General features: G+C 37.5%; 1 protein-coding gene across 1 annotated transcript in view; it reads right to left on the bottom strand.

Annotated features, from left to right (window-relative positions):
* ARHGAP19 (Rho GTPase activating protein 19) overlaps window positions 1-18564 on the bottom strand; it is an 85548-nt gene extending 66984 nt beyond the window's left edge. Inside the window, exon 1 of the mRNA XM_073240602.1 lies at window positions 18481-18564. Coding sequence (XP_073096703.1) covers window positions 18481-18536 — 56 coding nt within the window. The 5' untranslated portion in view covers window positions 18537-18564. The remainder of the gene's footprint in view (window positions 1-18480) is intronic.
* Window positions 18565-19644: the final 1080 nt, after the last annotated feature.

The following is a 19644-nucleotide window of genomic DNA, read 5'->3' as shown; positions in this document are numbered from 1 at the left end:
TCACTGAACATAACACCCTCTAGCTCCATCCATGTTGTTGCAAATGGTAGGATTTGTTTTCTTCTTATGGCTGAATAATATTCTATTGTGTATATGTACCACCTCTTCTTTATTCATTCATCTACTGATGGACACTTAGGTTGCTTCCATTTCTTGGCTATTGTAAATAGTGCTGTGATAAACATAGGGGTGCATATGTCTTTCTCAAACTGGGCTCCTGCATTCTTAGGGTAGATTCCTAGGAGTGGAATTCCTGGGTCAAATGGTATTTCTATTTTGAGTTTTTTGAGGAACCTCCATACTGCTTTCCACAATGGTTGAACTAATTTACATTTTCACTAGCAGTGTAGGAGGGTTCCCTTTCTCCACAACCTCACCAACATTTGTTGTTGTTTGTCTTTGGGATGGTGGTCATCCTTACTGGTGTGAGGTGATAGCTCATTGTGGTTTTAATTTGCATTTCTCTGATAATTAGCGATGTGGAGCATCTTTTCATGTGCCTGTTGGCCATCTGAATTTCTTCCTTGCAATGCTTACTCTTACCACTAGATGGAACTCTACATGTAAGGTGATATGCTTAGTGAAAAGACTGAAACTGAATCCACAGCTGAAAAATCTATTACAGAAGAGTGAAATGCCAAGTGTTTTTGAGGCATGTTGAATCCATGAATCTGCAAAATTTGGGAGGTTGGCAGGGGAATGAGGGACTTGTATCCTGTAGATGTATCTTTTGGCTGACTGCTACCAAAACTGCATACCCACAAAACTAAATATTTCCTCCCTAGTGAATTGCTTAACTTGATTTGTTCTCCAATAACCACAACCTTGGCAACATCTATCAAAACATGAGCTATATTTAGAATTGTCTAAACCTGACTTACCACCCTGAGAGGAATATGTACTCTTACTACATTTTCAACCCTCTGGCTCTAAAATATGTCTTTAAATATGCTACTTCATTGGAGAGCCATTAGATAGCAATACATGCAAGTATTAAACAAGAAGCTCATCTTCCCTTTTTCTACATATCAAATGTAAACTGGTATTGTGAAAGCTGTATATAAAGAGGAATGATAAAACAGGCCCCATGCACCCAACTTTAAAAAACGGTAAGATAGAGAGACAAGAAACTAAGTAAGTCTCCGACCTCCAGAAGCTTAAAATTCACAAAGCACTACAAGATTGTGTATATTTTTCCACTATCTCTATTTTTGAAACGCAACTAGCCAATTCCAGGTACAATTAGTACATAGGCACCTAGAAGGCCCAATGAGATAACTTTGGAAATTAGGTTGCATTTTTTGTTTTACTGCATTTGCAAATACATGTCAGCCTTTAAAAGGCAACACTATTTAAAGAGACCACTGGGCATTTGCTAAAACTCCTCTGAAATTGAAAGTAATTATGAGACTTTTTTTCACTGTAGTAAATCTTTGGCAATAACCAGTTTGGGGAAACACAATATTCTTTCCCATTCAGTCTGAATTACACTAACTGTTGAGATGACGTGATGCTGAAAAGATGGCATTCTAATATATGAAATACTATGGCGTATAAAGTATTTTTTGAAATCAACTTTAAAAAATTTAAATATGCCAATTTATTTTCAACACTTTTATTTCTCAACAACTAAAAAGAATCTATTGTGCTGGTTAAAATATTTATGGGTTAATAAAATTTAGGCTTTATCCTCTGTACAATCTTAATACAACTTACCCTGTATTCAAATTTTCAATGAAAATTGTTAATACAATGATATAAATAGGTTTCACATTAGTAGACTTATTTGTAATATTTAAAAGCCATCTTTATTTGATGAAAAAACAGATTGAAAAATGACAGATATCTTGTTTAGGGTCATCCCAACAACTCAGGAAGACTGGACAGCAGATCTAATGGACAGAAAGAGCTTGGTCACAAGGACAGATGCCACAAAATGATCTCCCAATAAAGTAAACCTTGTTCCTCAAGTAAAGAAAAAAATTATTACAACCAATGGACAGACTGTAGGGACTCTAACATTCAGAAAACTTTAAAATGATAAATAGATTTCAGTATACAAAAGCTAGCTGTACTTAAGAGGGATGCCTTTAGTGCATGTAGTAATCTCTGATTAATATATAAAAGACTTTGTTGGGGAGAGCAGAAAGTATTTGATAGTAATGTCAAGTACCATGTTACTAAATAATATTGTTATACATTGTCTTGGTTTCTGATCTTCCCCGAATTCTTGGTTTGCTATTTGGCAAGTTTTTCTTCAGTTTCACTGTTACTACATACTTGGTTTTATTCCTGTAATTGTGGTTCAACATGAAAATAACACAAGTGAATTTTTTCATTATATAATTTCAATGACTGTCATTCTTTAGTTTCGAAATTAATGAGGTTTCTCCTCTTCAAAGGTATTATGAAAACACATAAAGCAAATGTATGTCATCATAGTCATGTGTAATTACAAATTTAATATTAAGAACTGTGTGATTTCTATATTTCGTTAACTTTTTTCATTTTATTGATACTGATAGAACCCAGCTGAGATACTTTTATCTCTAATCAGATGCTATTATTTTAAAGCATGTTAAAAAATGTTTTTAACATTGCATTATTGCAATATTACTGAGCTCCAAGAATTACTTTTATGCTATGCAATACACTCTACTTAACAGGCAAAAGAAATAAAGCCCAAATTTAATTAAATTGATTTGAAACGGATCTATATGACTTTAAGGAAACATCTCATCTTCATACTTGTGAATATAAATAGTATTTTAATTATGTATTAATATTTCAAAAGCTCAGCAGTTAATACTACAGCATAACTAAACTCAGCTGGCGGGAGATTGGATTTTTCTGTAGTTCTGTTTCCTTCTTGCATAACAAAAAACTGGTGTCTAGCTTTCCAGTAATAGTTCAGCTTGACAAATCACCTATATTTAATGTGGTAACTGATATTGTTATTTATTTCTGTTTTCATCTGATTATCTCAAAAGCCATGGCTTTAGACAATGTTATAATTATAATTTAATGCTACATTTCTCATTATAAAATGTACTGTCAGTAATCCACTCCATATTTGAGTAATTATTTATAAGGAAGAATACAAAACTTATGAGCATCTGACAAAGTTGCTCTTCGTGCCCCACCACCACTGCATCACTATAGTTTTATATTTAGTTACAGAAAAGAACAATGGTTTCCCTGCAAGATTTAAGTAGTAGCTAAAGACCATAAGACAAAAGATACAAAATGATCACAGGAAGATGGCGGCATGAGTAGTTTAGTGGAAATCTCCTCCCAAAAACATATATATTTATGAAAATACAATAAATACAACTATTCCTAAAAGAGACACCAGTGGATACAGTACAACAGCCAGGATACATCTACATCTGCAAGAACTCAACATCACACGAAGGGGGTAAGACACAAGCCATGGCCAGGCGGGACCCGAATGCTCCCCAACCCCAGAACCCAGTGGGAAGAAAGGAGTCGGAATGGGGAGGGCATGAAAGCCCAGGACTGCTAAACAACCAGCTCTAAAAATCCGCACCCGACGTGCAGACACAAGGTGCACAGGGTGCTGGATATTAGAGAAACGGAAAAGCAAAACCTGCGGGCAGGTCCCCACAACTGGCGCCCCTGATACAAAAGAAAAGCGAGTGCTTTCTCCAAGTCATAAAGAGACAGGGACCCCACACCTGGGCGAAGTCGTCCCGGCACACTTAGCCAGCAGCTGGGAATCCTGGGGAACTTTAGGTGCCCTAACCCCCTGAGCAGCAGCAATGCAGCTCTGAAGCCCCTCATGGCACTAAGCAGCCTGCCAGTCGTTCCCCCAAATGGCATGGACCCCGACAGACCGGACCAGTAGCGGGAGAGTGGCAGTGCGTGCCAGGGTTGGCAGCGCCAGAGGGAACTGGGAGCAGCCTGCATGCACCAGTGGCACCAGAGCGGACCGGGGGCAGCTCGTGAGCCCGCCGCAGCGGCAACCAAGCAGCCCAGGAGCAGCCCACACACACCGGCAGCAGTGGCACCAGAGGAGCCAGGGAGAGGTCCGCACGAGCCCACAGCAATGGCAACCGAGCATCTTGGGAGCGGCCCGTGCATGCCAGCGGCAGCAGGGCCAAAGGGGCACAGAAGAGGCCTGCGCGCACCCCCATTGGTGACACAGGGAGCAGCTGCACTCCCAGCAGCCAACTGGAATCCCACCCCGACACACAGCCACCCGGGCCAGACCCAAACGCCGCTGCTGGCACACAGCTGCCTAGCAGGGGCGCTGCTATCGCAGAGGAGTGCACCTGGTGTGCCTGCCACTTCCCGCAGGGCTCCGCGCTGCTCTGACGGAGACCCCACCCACAGCACCTTAGGGGATTAACCCGGTGGCTAGTCCAGGAGTGGGGATAATCGACACAGACAGCGGAGAAGGGCAAGGCATCCAGCACACAGGAAAGGACTTTCTTCTCCCAGCTGACACACCCGCAACCTGCCCACAGCCACCACTATCACCATGAAAAGGAAAAACAATTTAGTCCAGTCCAGAATAGTTCAGACAACCCCTGAGACAGACCTAACAAGTCTCCCTGAAAAAGAATTCAAAATAAAAATCATAAACATGCTGACAGAGCTGCAAAGAAATATACAAGAGCTAAGGGATGACGTCTGGAGGGAGATTACAGAAATGAAACAATCTCTGGAAGGATTTATAAGCAGAATGGATAAGATGCAAGAAGCCATTGATGGAATAGAAACCAGAGAAAAGGAATGCATAGAAGCTGAGGCAGAGAGAGATAAAAGGATCTCCAGGAATGAAACAATATTAAGAGAACTGTGTGACCAATCCAAAAGGAATAATATCCACATTATAGGGGTACCAGAAGAAGAAGAGAGAGAAAAAGGGATAAAAGTGTCTTTGAAGAAATAATTGCTGAGAACATCCCCAAACTGGGGAAGGAAATAGTTGCTCAGACTACAGAAGCACACAGAATTCCCAACAGAAGGGACCCAAAGAGGACAACACCAAGACACATAATAATTAAAATGGCAAAGATAAAGGACAAGGACAGAGTATTAAAGGCAGCCAGAGAGAGTAAAAAGGTCACCTACAAAGGACAACCCATCAGGCTATCATCAGACTTCTCAACAGAAACCTTACAGGCCAGAAGAGAATGGGATGATATATTTAATGCAATGAAACAGAAGGGCCTTGAACCAAGGATACTGTATCCACCACGATTATCACTTAAATATGAAGGAGGGATTAAACAATTTTCAGACAAGCAAAAGTTGAGGGAATTTGCCTCACACAAACCACCTTTACAGGGTATTTTAGAGGGACTGCTCTAGATGGGAGCACTCCTAAAAAGAGCACAGAACAAAACACCCAACATATGAAGAATGGAGGAGGAGGAATAAGAAGGGAGAGAAATAATCATGAGACTGTGTTTATAATAGCTCAATAGGTGAGTTAAGTTACACAGTCAGATAGTAAAGAAGCTAACCTTGAACGTTTGGTAGCCACGAATCTAAACCATGCAATGGCAATAAGTACATATCTTTTAATAATCACCCTAAATGTAAATGGACTGAATGCACCAATCAAAAGACACAGAGTAATAGAATGGATAAAAAAGCAAGACCCATGTATATGCTGCTTACAAAAGACTCACCTCAAACCCAAAGACATGCACAGATTAAAAGTCAAGGGATGGAAAAAGATATTTCATGCGAACAACAGGGAGAAAAAAGCAGGTGTTGCAATACTAGTATCAGACAAAATAGACTTCAAAACAAAGAAAGTAACAAGAGATAAAGAAGAACATTACACAATCATAAAGGGCTCAGTCCAATAAGAGGATATAACCATTATAAACATACATGCACCCAATACAGGAGCACCAATATATGTGAAACAAATACTCACAGAATTAAAGGAGGAAATAGAATGCAATGCATTCATTTTGGAAGACTTTAACACACCACTCACTCCAAAGGACAGATCCACCAGACAGAAAATAAGTAAGGACACAGAGGCACTGAACAACACACTAGAACACATGGACCTAATAGACATCTATAGAACTCTACATCCAAAAGCAACAGGATACACATTCTTCTCAAGTGCACATGGAACATTTTCCAGAATAGACCACATAGTAGGCCACAAAAAGAGCCTCTGTAAATTCCAAAAGACTGAAATACTACCAACCAACTTTTCTGACCACAAAGGTATAAAACTAGAAATAAATTGTACAAAGAAAGCAAAAAGTCTCACAAACACATGGAGGCTTAACAACATGCTCCTAAATAATCAATGGATCAATGACCAAATTAAAATGGAGATCCAGCAATATATGGAAACAAATGACAACAACACAAAGCCCCAACTTCTGTGGGACGCAGTGAAAACAGTCTTAAGAGGAAAATATATAGCAATCCAGGCATATTTAAAGAAGGAAGAACAATCCCAAATGAATAGTCTATTGTCACAATTATCGAAATTGGAAAAAGAAGTACAAATGAGGCCTAAGGTCAGCAGAAGGAGGGACATAATAAAGATCAGAGAAGAAATAAATAAAATTGAGAAGAACAAAACAATAGAAAATATCAATGAAACCAAGAGCTGGTTCTTTGAGAAAATAAACAAAATAGATAAGCCTCTAGCCAGACTTCTTAAGAGAAAAAGAGAGTCAACACACATCAACAGAATCAGAAACAAGAAAGGAAAAATCACAATGGACCCCACAGAAATACAAAGATTAGAGAATACTATGAAAACCTATATGCTAACAAGCTGGAAAACCTAGGAGAAATGGACAACTTCCTAGAAAAATACAACCCTTCAAGACTGACCCAGAAAGAAACAGAAAATCTAAACAGACCAATTACCAGCAACGAAATTGAAACAGTAATCAAAAAACTACCCAAGAACAAAATCCCCGGGCCAGATGGATTTACCCTGGAGTTTTATCAGACATACAGACAAGACATAATACCCATTCTCCTTAAAGTTTTCCAAAAAATAGAAGAGGAGGGAATACTCCCAAACTCATTCTATGAAGCCTACCTCACTCTAATACCAAAACCAAGCAAAGACCCCACCAAAAAAGAAAACTACAGACTAATATCCCTGATGAACAGATGCAAAAATACTCAACAAAATATTAGCAAGCCGAATTCAAAAATACATCAAAAGGATCATACACCATGACCAAGTGGGAAGGGAGGACGGAGGGGATTAAAGGGCAATATAATTAGCACACACAATATAGGTAGGTCACAGGGAAGGCAGTACAGTACAGAGAAGACAAGTAATGACTCTATAGCATCTTACTATGCTGATGGGTGTTGGGGGGACCTTGTTAATACGGGTGAATGTTCAAACAACAATGTTGCTCATGTGAAACCTTCATAAAATTGTATATCAATAATACCTTAATTTAAAAAATTAATAAATAGTAGGAGACTTGAACACCACACTTACATCAATGGACAGATCATCCAGACAGAAAATAAGGAAACAATGGATTTGAATGACACAAGACCAAATGGAATTAACAGATATATACAGAAGAGTGCAACCAAAAACAGTATACAATACATATTCTTTTCAAGAGCACATGGAATGTTCTTCAGAATAGATCATGTTAGACCACAAAACAAGTCTCAATAAATTTAAAAAGACTGAAATAATATCAACCATCTTTTCTAACCACAATAGTCATTGGAAATCAATTATAAGAAAAACAATGGAAAAAACACAAACACATGGAGGTTAAACAGCATGTTACTAAACAGCCAATGGGTCATCAAAGAAATCAAAGAAGAAATTTTAAAATACTTGGAAAATAATGAAAATAGAAATAAAACAGTTCCAAATCTTTGGGATGCAGAAAAAACAGTCCTAAGAGGGAAGTTTATAGCAATATAGGACTACCTCAAAAATAAACATCTCAAATAAACAACCTAACCCAACACCTAAAAGAACTAGGAAAAGAAGAACAAAGCCCAACGTTAGAAGAAGAAAAGAAATTACAAAAATGAGAGCAGAAATAAATGAAATAGAGACTTAAAAAAAATACAAAAGATCAATAAAACTAAGAACTGGTTCTTTGAAAAGATAAAATTGATAAGCCTTTAGCTAGACTCATCAAGAAGAGAAGAGAACTCTAAATAATAAATGAAAGACAGTTATAACCAACACCACAAAAATACAAATGATTACATGATAGTATTATGAAAAATTACATGCCAACAAATTGAACAACTTAAAAGAAATGGATAAATCTCTAAAAACATACGATATTCCAAGACTGGGACAGGAGGAAATAGAAAATTTGAACAGACCATTACTAGTAAGCAGATTGACTCAGTAATCAAAAAACTCCCAACAAACAAAATTCCAGAACCAGATGACTTCACAGGTGAATTCTACCAAACATTTAAAGAAGAGTTAATATCTCTCCTACTCAAACTACCCCAAAAAACTAGAGGAAGGAAAGCTTCCAAATTCATTCTATGAGGCCAGCAGTCCAGCACCACCCTGGTACCAAAACCAGTCAAGGACACTACAAAAAAAAGAGAAAATTACAGACCAATATCCATGATGAACATAGATGCAAAAATCCTCAACAAAATTTTAGCACAACAAATTAAAGACACATTAAAAAGACCATTCACCACAATCAAGGAGGATTTATCTCAGGGATGCAAGGATAGTTCAATATCCACAAATCAATCAATGTGATACACATTAACAAAAGGAAATACAAAGGAAATATAAAAACCATATGATCAGCTCAATTGATGCTAAAAAAGCATTTGACAAAGCTCAACATCCATTCATAATAAAAACTCTCAACAAAGTGGCTTTAGAGGGCACATATCTCAACATAATAAAGGCCATGTGTGACAAATCCACAGCTAATATCATACTCAGTGGCAAAAACAGAAAGCTTTTCCTCTAAGACCAGGAATAGACAAGGATGCCTATTCTAGCCACTTTCATTCAACATAGTCCTAGAGGTTCTAGTCATAGCGATCAGACAAGAAAAAGAAATAAAAGGCATCCAAATTAGTAAGGAAGAAGTAAAATTGTTATTATTTGCAGATAATATGATACTATATATAGAAGATCTAAAGACTCCACTAAAAAATTAGCATTAACAAATGAATTCAGTAAAGCTGCAGGACATAAAATCAATGTACAGAAGTCTGTTGCATTTCTATACACAAATAATGAACCAGCAGGAAGAGAAATTAAGAAAACAATCCCATTTACAATTACATCAAAAAAGAAGAAAATATCCAGGAATAAATATAACCAAGGAGGTAAAAGACCTGTACTCTGAATACTAAAAGACACTGATGAAACAAACTGAAGATGAAACAAATATGGCAATCTATCCCATGATCACAGATAGGGAGAATTAATATGGTTAAGGCCATACTGCCCAAAGCAATCTACAGATTCAATGCAATACCTATCAAAATACATTTTTCACTGAACAGGAGCAAATTATACTAAAATTTGTATGGAACTGCAAAAGACCCAAAGAGCCAAAGCAATTTTGTGAAAGAACAAAGCTGGAGGTATCACACTCTAGTTTCAAACTGTACTACAAAGCTACAGTAATCAAAACAGTATGGTACTTGCAAAAGAACAGATACATTGACCAATGACACAGAATAGAGAGCCCCAAAATAAACCCATATCTCTACCATCAATTGACATATGACAAAGAAGGCAGAAATACACAATTGGGAAAAGAGTCTCTTTAATAAGTTATGCTGGCAAAACTGGCCTGCCACATGCAAAAAAGAATGAAACTGTTTATTTTACATTGTCTTATACCATATGCAAAATAAACTCAAAACAGATTAAAGACCTAAATATAAGACTTGAAACTATAAAAGTATTAGGAAAAAAATAGGCAGCATTAGAAATTTTTTTCTGGATATGTCTCCCCAGGCAAGGGAAACAAAAGCAAAATTAAACAAATGGGACTGTATCAAACTAAAGAGCTTCAGCACAGCAAAGGAAATAATCAACCAAATGAAGAGGCCATCCACTGTATGGGAGAATATATTTGCAAATGACCTGATAAAGGACTAATATCCAAAATATTTTTTAAAAACCCTCATACAATTCAACACCAAAAATAAACAAATAATCTGATTAAAATATGGATAGAGGACCTGATAGACATTTTGCCAAAGGAGACATACAGATGGCCAAGAGACATATGAAAAGATGCTCAACATCAATAATCATCAGGGAAATGCAAATCAAAGCTACAAGGAGATATCATTTCATACCAGTCAGAATGTCTAAATATCAGTAAGTCAAGAAATAACAAGCGTTAGTGAGGATGTGGAGTTAAGGGAATCCCCATACACTGGTTGGATTGCAAATTGGTACAGCTACCATGGTAAGTACTATGAAGGTTTCTCAAGAAACTGAAAATAGAAATACCATACAACTCAGCAATTCTACTTCTGGGAATCTACCCAAAGAAAAGAAAATCATTAATTTGAAAAGATATATATGCACTCCTGTGTGTATTGCAACATTATTTACAACAGCCAAAACAATGAAAGCAACCAAAGAGTCGATCAATAGATGTATGGATAAAGATGTGGTATATATACAATGGAATATTATTCAGTCATAGAAAAGAAAGAAATCTTGCCATTTGCAGTAACATGGATGTACCTAACGAGTATTTTGGTGACACAAGTCAGAGAAAGAAGAATACCACATGGTTTCACTTATATGTGAAATCTGAAAAACAAATGAAAACATAAATAGAGAACAGACAGTTGGTTACCATAAGAGGGAGAAATAGGTGAAGTATGTGAAGAGGATAAAGAGGTACAAACTTCAAATTATAAAATAATTTAGGGATGGAAGTATAGCATAGGAACTATAGCTCAAAATATTGTAATAACTTTGTATGGTGACAGATGTTAACTACACTTACATGTTGAGCATTTAACAATGTATACAACTGATAAATTACTAAGTTGTTCATCTGAAACCAATATAATATTGTACATAAACTATATTTCAATTAAAAATGATTATAAAATGGCAAAAAAAAGATGAGTAGGGAGTTTTGGACAGTGGGGAAATAAGCAGCATTTTTTGTTTGGCTTCTTTATTTTTTTTAAGAAACATAAAATGCTCTCTCCATTCTTAACAACAAACCCTTTCCAAAACAACCTTAAACAAAAGGGGGTGTACAGGTAGTTACAGACAGTGTAATGGACATCTGTTGTTCTTGCCCACCCAATATCTATTTTCCTCTTAATAGCACCCTATTTTCCTTTGGGCAGTAATAACCTCTCCCCATCTTTCAATCTATGTGGTTTAGTGGGTTGACCCTAACCCCTGGGCACGAAGTGTGACTAAATGACCCAGGCTTAACTGATCCAAAGAGTCTATATTCCTCATTGATTCAGGCAAAAGCCCACAAATCAAACAAGGACAAAAAAAAGTCAATTTCAAGACCCTAGATAAATACTAAGATTGTTAAATGGATGGAATGTAAGACTGAAGCTGTTGGTGGTCCATTACTGCTATCTTTTGGGAAGAGTCTGCCTTCTTACAAAACACATAACAAGAAATCAAATCCAAGAGAGCAAGAGGCAGATGCCCAGTGACACTGAGATTTGAGATTTTTAATACAAATTAAGCCATGCTTGATCTGTCCCCTAGACTTTTTGAGCATTTAACGATGTTTAACGAGCCAACCAATACCATCTCTTTTTGCTTAGGCTAGTTTGAGTTTACATTTTTGTCACATGTAACTGACAGAATCTGAACAAATATAAATGTGTATAACCATCTGCCCCTAATATGAATCTGAGCCCTCCCTTCCCTACCTCCACCTTCAGAGGACAGAGTGGTCATGTTGGGTATTCAACCTCCTTATTTCCTTCTTTGTAAGTGTCTGTTCTTGAAGATCACTTCTTGCTGGGCTTATTATCACCACTGCCTCCAAAGCCTGACCCTGTAGTGGTGAGCAGTGATTGGCAGCCTCTACTAGAAAGTCACCCTTTCTTCTCCATTATTTTCTTTTTTTAATTTTTGTCTCATCTCTTGTGCTTCTGTCTTCCATACCATTTTTTTTCCAATGGTCTTCAGTTTCCCATAAGCCAGTCTTGGCTTTTCTTACAAATGTGAACTTCTATTCAGCCCAACACACCAATCATAGCACACAGCAGGCAGCCTTTGGTTCTTCAGCTCAACTTATTTTAGCTGTTTTCATTGTTCCATGTTATTCAAAGATTTCCGTAAAAAAATAATAAAACTTTTGAGCATAATGCTGTTATGCCAAATAACTGATGCTATTAAATCTAAATTCAGGATAAGAGGATATTAGCCGATAATTATAACTAAAAACCACCCTTGTTCAAAAGATGTGCTATACCCAGTCCTAGAAGACAAAAAAAAAAAACTATCACTCATTAGACCTTAGCAAAAATGTAGTAACTCTTAAAATGATATATATTTCAATATCATTATAAACACCAATTTCTAAAACTTCATATAACTATATACCAGTAGCTCCATGTAAAAAGAAAGGAAAATGTGAAAGCAGCTTTCTGAGAGACATACTACTTTAACTGAGGGAAAAATAACAATAAACAACATATCCTCTGAGATCTTTTACAAGTTGGAAACTGCAAAAATCAATAGGTAATACTATATATCTTAAACATCAGCATGCCTCAAAAAAAGTAAAATACAGATAAATAATAGTTATTAAGTTAAATATAATTTTACAGTCTTACTTATGGTTCTTTATTCCAGGAAACTTGTTCCATTTGGAATGCATATAAACTGTCACAAGCATACATGCAAACAAGTGTGTCAGCGCAAATTTAACCCCAATCACCTTCTTGTCCTCTCTGACTTGTTTCTGTCCCTCCTCATTTGTTCAGATCCTACACACCATCTCATACTTTTCTATAGAATAGACTTAGGAAGTGCTGCAGCAAAAGAAGCATAAAACTTGGAGATAGAAATGATTCTCTGCATGAGCCAGTTGTCAAGGTATTGCCTCCCCAACTGCAAACAGCTGGAACCTTTAAATATATTTCCTCTTCCAACTGTCACAATATTAAGCATTATTAATGAACACTGGAGAGACACTGCACGAGGAAGGGCCTTGCCCCTTCGGTTCCAGGGTGCTCCTCTAGACAGGTTCCTGCAGCGTGCACAGCTTCTCCAACATCCAGCTCCCATGGCAAGGGCTCCTTCTCCAGTAAGACACTCATGCAGTAGAACTGTCAGCAGCATCCACAAGCCGGCTTCCCAGCAAGGCACCGCCTTATGAATGGCTTTCCCTACTACTAAAAGGTGGATTTCTAGTAGGTTCCATAAGGTGAATTTCCAACAAGTTCCACAACTGCAACTTCACTGTCATTCAGTAGCCATAGCCATGCCTTCTCTAACAAGGTCTGGATCTCTGCCCTAGGGGCCCTTTTCTTTGCACATTCTATCTCAGCCCTAAGGATTATAGTGGACTCTTGTTATTTTCCAGCTTTTTCAAGGTATAATTGACAAACAAAATTGTAAGATATTTGAAGTAATAATAAAACAATATTATGATATATATATATATATATTTACTCTATATTTGATTCTGATATCTGCTATTCATATATTCTGTAGAGAGCTCTTCATTTCTTACTAGCCAATCCCTTATTAAACCAATCCCGTTATAGTTTATAACTACATTTTTGTTCAAATTACTTATAGTTTCTGTATCACAGTTGAACCCTAACTGATAAAGCAGGTAAAATTAGCAAAACAACAGCACAAAATAGATGGGCTCTGGCATTTCTAGAAATAACCCAACCTAAAAGATGGTTAATAAAAGTGTAGTTAAGAGGGTTCACTCAAGGTAATTGGATGGTATTTTCAGGAACTGGTAAGTGCTATTTTTAAAAAAAGAAAGAAATTATCTAATCAACTATAAATAATTAACAGTAATATGTCTTTCCCAAGGATAAAATAGAACAACCTGACATACATACCCGGTATATCCTTCAAGTAAATTACCAAATTTGCCTTTATCAATTGGCCTCTCATAAACCTGAATGGAGTCAGCTTCCCCAAACCCATCTGATGGATAAAATAGTTTCTGTACTTGTAGTAACAAATTATTGCACTATATGAGGACCTTTCACACAACCAATAAGCAACCTCCTTCTTTAACATTTTTTAATCTCACAAACTCCACAACCAAAGTTTACAGGCAAAGAGAGTTTATGCAGATTTATTTTAAAATTCTATTTTCTTCTTCCCCCCTTCTCCCACCAAAACTGGTCTTATTTACAAATACAATGAATCAAACTTTCTAAGCCATGTAATTGAGAAAAATGTAAAAGATTTGGATTCAAGTAAAACCCCTAAAGAATCTACTCCTCATTACCCTTCAGATAGAATTTGACAGCACAAAGACAAAAATGGATTCAAGTATTAAATCATGTTTTCCCACTTGCGTATGTGAGAACAGACAAGTCTTCCTAAGATCAGCAAAATTTCCTTCTATCACTTTCTTAAAGGGCCACACTGTTGTCTTATTAGAGAAAAAACAAGGTAACGAAAAGGCTTCACCAAGTCCTGTGTTTAATGACAAATATGCAATATTCAATACCTTAAGGTGTATGTAAATTAGCAGGATACAGGACCCTTTACCCAGCTTCAGGTACCTTTCTTATCCTCCAAAAACATTTCCAAGATGGGATGTAAGCATCCTGCAGCCTGTACCTAAGCTTCCTGCTGTTCCTGCAGGCTTGAGCCCCAGAACTTGGGGCCCAACTGCTGCCTTATTAACTCTAACCAACTTTTCAGAAGTACCATCACTACTATGGCTTGCTTTGCCTCCCTCCAGACCTTTATGTTCCCATTTGCTTTTCCGGTCCTCTGTGGGTTTCTTTTTTTCCAGTGAAGACTGAGGTTAAAAATTTGTTATCTATTTCCCCTTTCATCTAATAATAGTTGGGACTTTCTTTTTATGTCTCCTTTCAATTCAAAAGTACTGAGCTGCATCTTACTATGCTGATGGACAGTGACTGGAATAGGGTATGTGGTGGGGACTTGATAATAGGGGGAATGTAGTAACCACAATATTGCTCATGTGAAACCTGAGCATAAGATTGTATATCAATGATACCTTAATAAAAAATAAAAAAGTACTGAGCTGTATTTCCCTACTGCCAATTATGGGGAGGGGGGTGGGGTGGTAGCTATATTTCCTTTATTGCTTTGGCTTTTTCTCTCTTTGGCTCTTGAGAATCTATTATTTTTATAATAGTCTTGGTAGAGTGGATAACTTTTATTTGTGGATTCCCCTTTAGAATTTTCCACTTAAGAATAATTTGAAGATGTAACAGGTGGAGAAGGTTAAATTTTAAAGCATCATCCTACCTGATAAAGGCCAGAAATGGGAGAGGAGGTATTTACCATCAACAGGTCAAACATAATCTGAGAATTCTCTTACAGGGAGAACAGTTTTTTCTTACTTAATTATGTGAGTAAAACATTTTGAAGCACTTCTAATTTAGGAGAAGGCTTAAAATGATGAAGAAATAGAAAGCTAGACAGTTCTAAATGGATAATCACATATTCTCCATTCAACACATAAATATATATTGATCTGTGCAAATTAGACAATTCTTTCTTTTTCTTTATGGAATCCAAGAGGCCACCCCACCAACAGAACATTAGAAAGGTCAATAACTGCAGGGCAAAAAAGAATTTTATAGTATTTATGACCACAAGGTAGTATTTCATGTCTTAGAAATAATGAATTGTTATTCATTCATTGTTGGACCACCTACACTTAGCTAAGCACTGGGAATATGTAATAAAAACATACATGTGTCCTGCCCTCAAAAAGCCTTACAGACACCCAACTTCTCTCTTGCAATATGGAATTGATAAAATAGTTTCAGGCTCAGATAAGGTTCTGTAAATACCTGTTCATCATGTAACTAACATTATCACCTAAAATTTAAATTTGATTGGCAACATCTTTTAAAGAAATTCAAACTACTGCTATAGAATAGTATTTTGTCTTTAGGTTTTCATCACAATTCAAGATTTTAGAGAAGGATGAAGAATGACCAAATCAAATTTATCAGTGCCCTCTACTGTTCCCAGGCTAAAATGATGAACCATTTGTAGGCTGCTCCAAGAGTGGGAAAATTCTTCCCTATAAAATATTAACACATTCAACCATGCCCATCTCAGCTAGGGAAGGAGTCTGGTGCCCAGCTTCTTGAGAAGACTTGGAATCTCCCATTCAATACAACTGGCACCAAGAGACACCATACCAATGTGCTTTACTGATTTTAGATAGATAGATAGATAGATAGATAGATAGATAGATAGATAGATAGATAGATAGATAGATAGATAGATAGATAGATAGATATGTATATGTAATCACTTAAGACTACTAAATCTCAAGGCTGAGACAAGACTACCTGGAAATTCTTTCTGGGAAATGCTAAATATCAGTGTGCCTGCTCTGGAGAGAACACTCTGTAGAAATAAAGTACTGATTTCCTGAACTTCAGATCCCTCTAATATGTCTGTTTTAGTTGGTCTACTAGGAAAAAGAAAATCTGTCACTTATTGAGTGGTTATTAACTGCTAGGCTCAGTGCTAAGAGCTTTAAAAGGACTGTCAGATTTAATCCTGACATGCTCTGGAATAGACATCATTATTTCCATTTACAGAAGAAGAAACTCAAGCTGAGAAAGGTTTAAAAATTGGCCAAAGTATGTTATTGTTTTTGGTGCTATTGTAAGTGGGACTGTTTTCCTAATTTCCTTTTCAGATAGTTCATTGTTAGGGTACAGAAACACAACTGATTTTTGTTGATTGTCTACCCTGAAACTTTACTAAATTTATTAGTTCTAACAGTTGTTCTGTTAGAGTCTTTAAGGTTTTCTGAAAACAGGGCCAGTTTTATTTCTTTCTGGTTTAGATGCCTTTTTCTTGCCTAACTGCTCTAAAACTTCCAGTATCATGTTGAATAGACATGGCAAGAGTGGGCATCCTTGCTTGCTCCCGATCACCGTGGAGGTCACCTCACACCTATCAGGATGGCTATTACCAAAAAGACAAAAGAAACAACAAATGTTGGTGAGGAGATGGAGAAATTTGAATCTTTGTGCACTGCTGAGTGAATGCAAAATGGTGCATCTGCTACAGAAAATAGTATGGAGGTTCCTCAAAAAAGTTAAAAATAGAACTACTGTATGATGTAGCAATCCCACTTTTGAGTACCCAAAAGTACTGAAATTAGGATCTTGGAGAACTATTAGCACTCTCATGTTCAGTGAGGCAGAATTAACAATAGCTGAAATGTGGAAACCTGTATGTCCGTGGATAAATGAATGTATAAGCAAAATGCAGTATCTACATAGAACAGAATATCATTCAGCTTTAAAAAAAGAAGAAAAGTCTGCAATATGTGACATGGATGAACCTTGAGGACGTTATGCTAAGTGAAATAAACCAGTCACAAAAAGACAAATGATTCCACTTGTATGAGGTATCCACTTGTATAAGGTATTTTAAATAGTCACATTCATAGAATTAAAGAGCGGAGAACTACTGTTATATATTTGGAACCAATACAAGACTGTGTATCAGCAATACTTCAATAAATAAGTCACAGATGAAAGTACAGCATAGGGAATGTAATCAATAATATTGTAATGCCTTTTTATGGTGACAGAGGGTAAACTACACTTCTCATGGTGAGCATCTCATAATGTATATAATTGTTGAATCACTATGTTGTACATGGGAAAACAATGTATATCAATTACACTTCAAAAAAAAAAAAAAAGAACAGAGTGGAATGGCGGTTGCCAGGAGCTGGGAAAGGGGGAATGAGTAGTTACTAATTAACAAACTTTCAGTTAACCAAGATGAATAGAATAAACTTTTGAGATCTGCTGTACAACACTGTACCTACAGTCAGCGATTATGTATTGTAGGTTTAAATTTTCTTAATATTTTTAATTGGCCCAAGGATTCACACCCTTTTCTGACACTCAAACCCTTGCTAAGGCTACCGATAACTCTCTCCCAGCGCTGTGTGACGTTGCGGAATTCGCTTAACAGCTCTGGGCTTGCGTTACTTCACCATCGAGATGAGCCTCCGCGCAAAAGCAGGCACTACTGCCACCACCAAACTGGCGGGTTTGCAACCAATGCCGCGGGCGGACTCCAAGGGGCATCAGGAGGACCACGCACGGGGACCCACTGGAACCCAGCGCCCGGGCGGGAACAGAGAGCCTCAGACCCGCAGGCGGGAACGTGCTGAACGCCGTGGGAGTAAGGCAAAAAACCCGGCCCCGCTGGGTCACTGTGACCCATGGGAAAGGCGTCAGTACCAAACGACCAGCCCACGGCCTCGTTTCCTAGGCAGCTGGACCAAAAACTCTGCTCACCTCCGGCCGCTTTCGCGGGCTGGCACCTCCCCTTCGCTCTGCGCCTCAGTCGCCATCTTAGTCACCAAACGACTTTCACCTCCCCCTCCTCCGACTCCACCCCCACGCCCTTGGATTGGCTATGGTGTTTCCCTCTCTTCCACGTGATTGGATGGTTTTCCCGCCCCTCCTCAAGTTGAACAGTTACATGATATTATTGGTCTATTCAAATAACTAACTGTTATTGGTCGCTCCCAGGAAGGTAACCTGCTGGGAGTCGTAGTTTCTCATTTTAATTAACCCTTCGGATTCCACCGACTTTTAGGTTCAAGTCAGAGATCCCCAACCTATACTCAAATTTTGTCCTAATGTGTAAATCTCAGAATCACAGTACTGTCGAATTTTAAATTGACTTTTTCACTCTCAAAAACCAAGATTTGTTTTCTGTCTGGACAGAGATACCCAGAAGTATAAGCACAGAATGGCAACCAAGAAGTATTTACAATTAAGTTTAGTTCACATGGAACCAAAAGCTGCATAACTTTGTCCCTGACTGAGCTTTAATCCTCAATGGTAGAAATAACCGTAATCATGCTCACCCCTCCCTGCCTCACAGGCTTCTAAGGAGGATTAATTGAAACAACCAAGGTGAGAACATGTAAACTTAAAGCATTAATTATTTTTCGGTACTGTTTTCCCATGTTGGATCTTTTTTTAGGGATATTTTTTCTGTTGTTCCTTCTGACATCTTTTCACATGAGGTTCTCCCAATATTCACTTCCTTTTACTAAGTTCTACCCACACATGTGTCAGTTTCTCAACAAACTTCCCTGCCTCAGGGAAGCACCTGTTGCTTTCCTGGCTTGGCCATTTTTCACTTTATTATCTTTCAGATCTCACCTTAAATGTCACTGTTCAGATGCTTTCCATAGCCCCCACCATGTAAATCAGTTCATCTGCTAAACTTCCACATAGCACTCTGTACTACTCATCCTTCATAACACTTACCACAACTTATAATTATATAGCTATTTGTATGCCCACTAGCTTCATGTGAGGGTTCCCAAATAGACTTCCTGCCACAGGTGGGCAAACTATACCTGTTTTGCTCCCATGGCATCTGGCACATATTGGCCTTTTGATAAATGTTTTTGAACAAATGAATAAACAAGTCTTCAGACTGTA

The sequence above is a fragment of the Manis javanica genome, chromosome 7 (assembly GCF_040802235.1).
Source record: "Manis javanica isolate MJ-LG chromosome 7, MJ_LKY, whole genome shotgun sequence".
NCBI classification, from domain to species: domain Eukaryota; kingdom Metazoa; phylum Chordata; class Mammalia; order Pholidota; family Manidae; genus Manis; species Manis javanica.
Note: the sequence above shows the minus strand (reverse complement) of the source record. Positions and strands in the feature narration are given on the sequence as shown.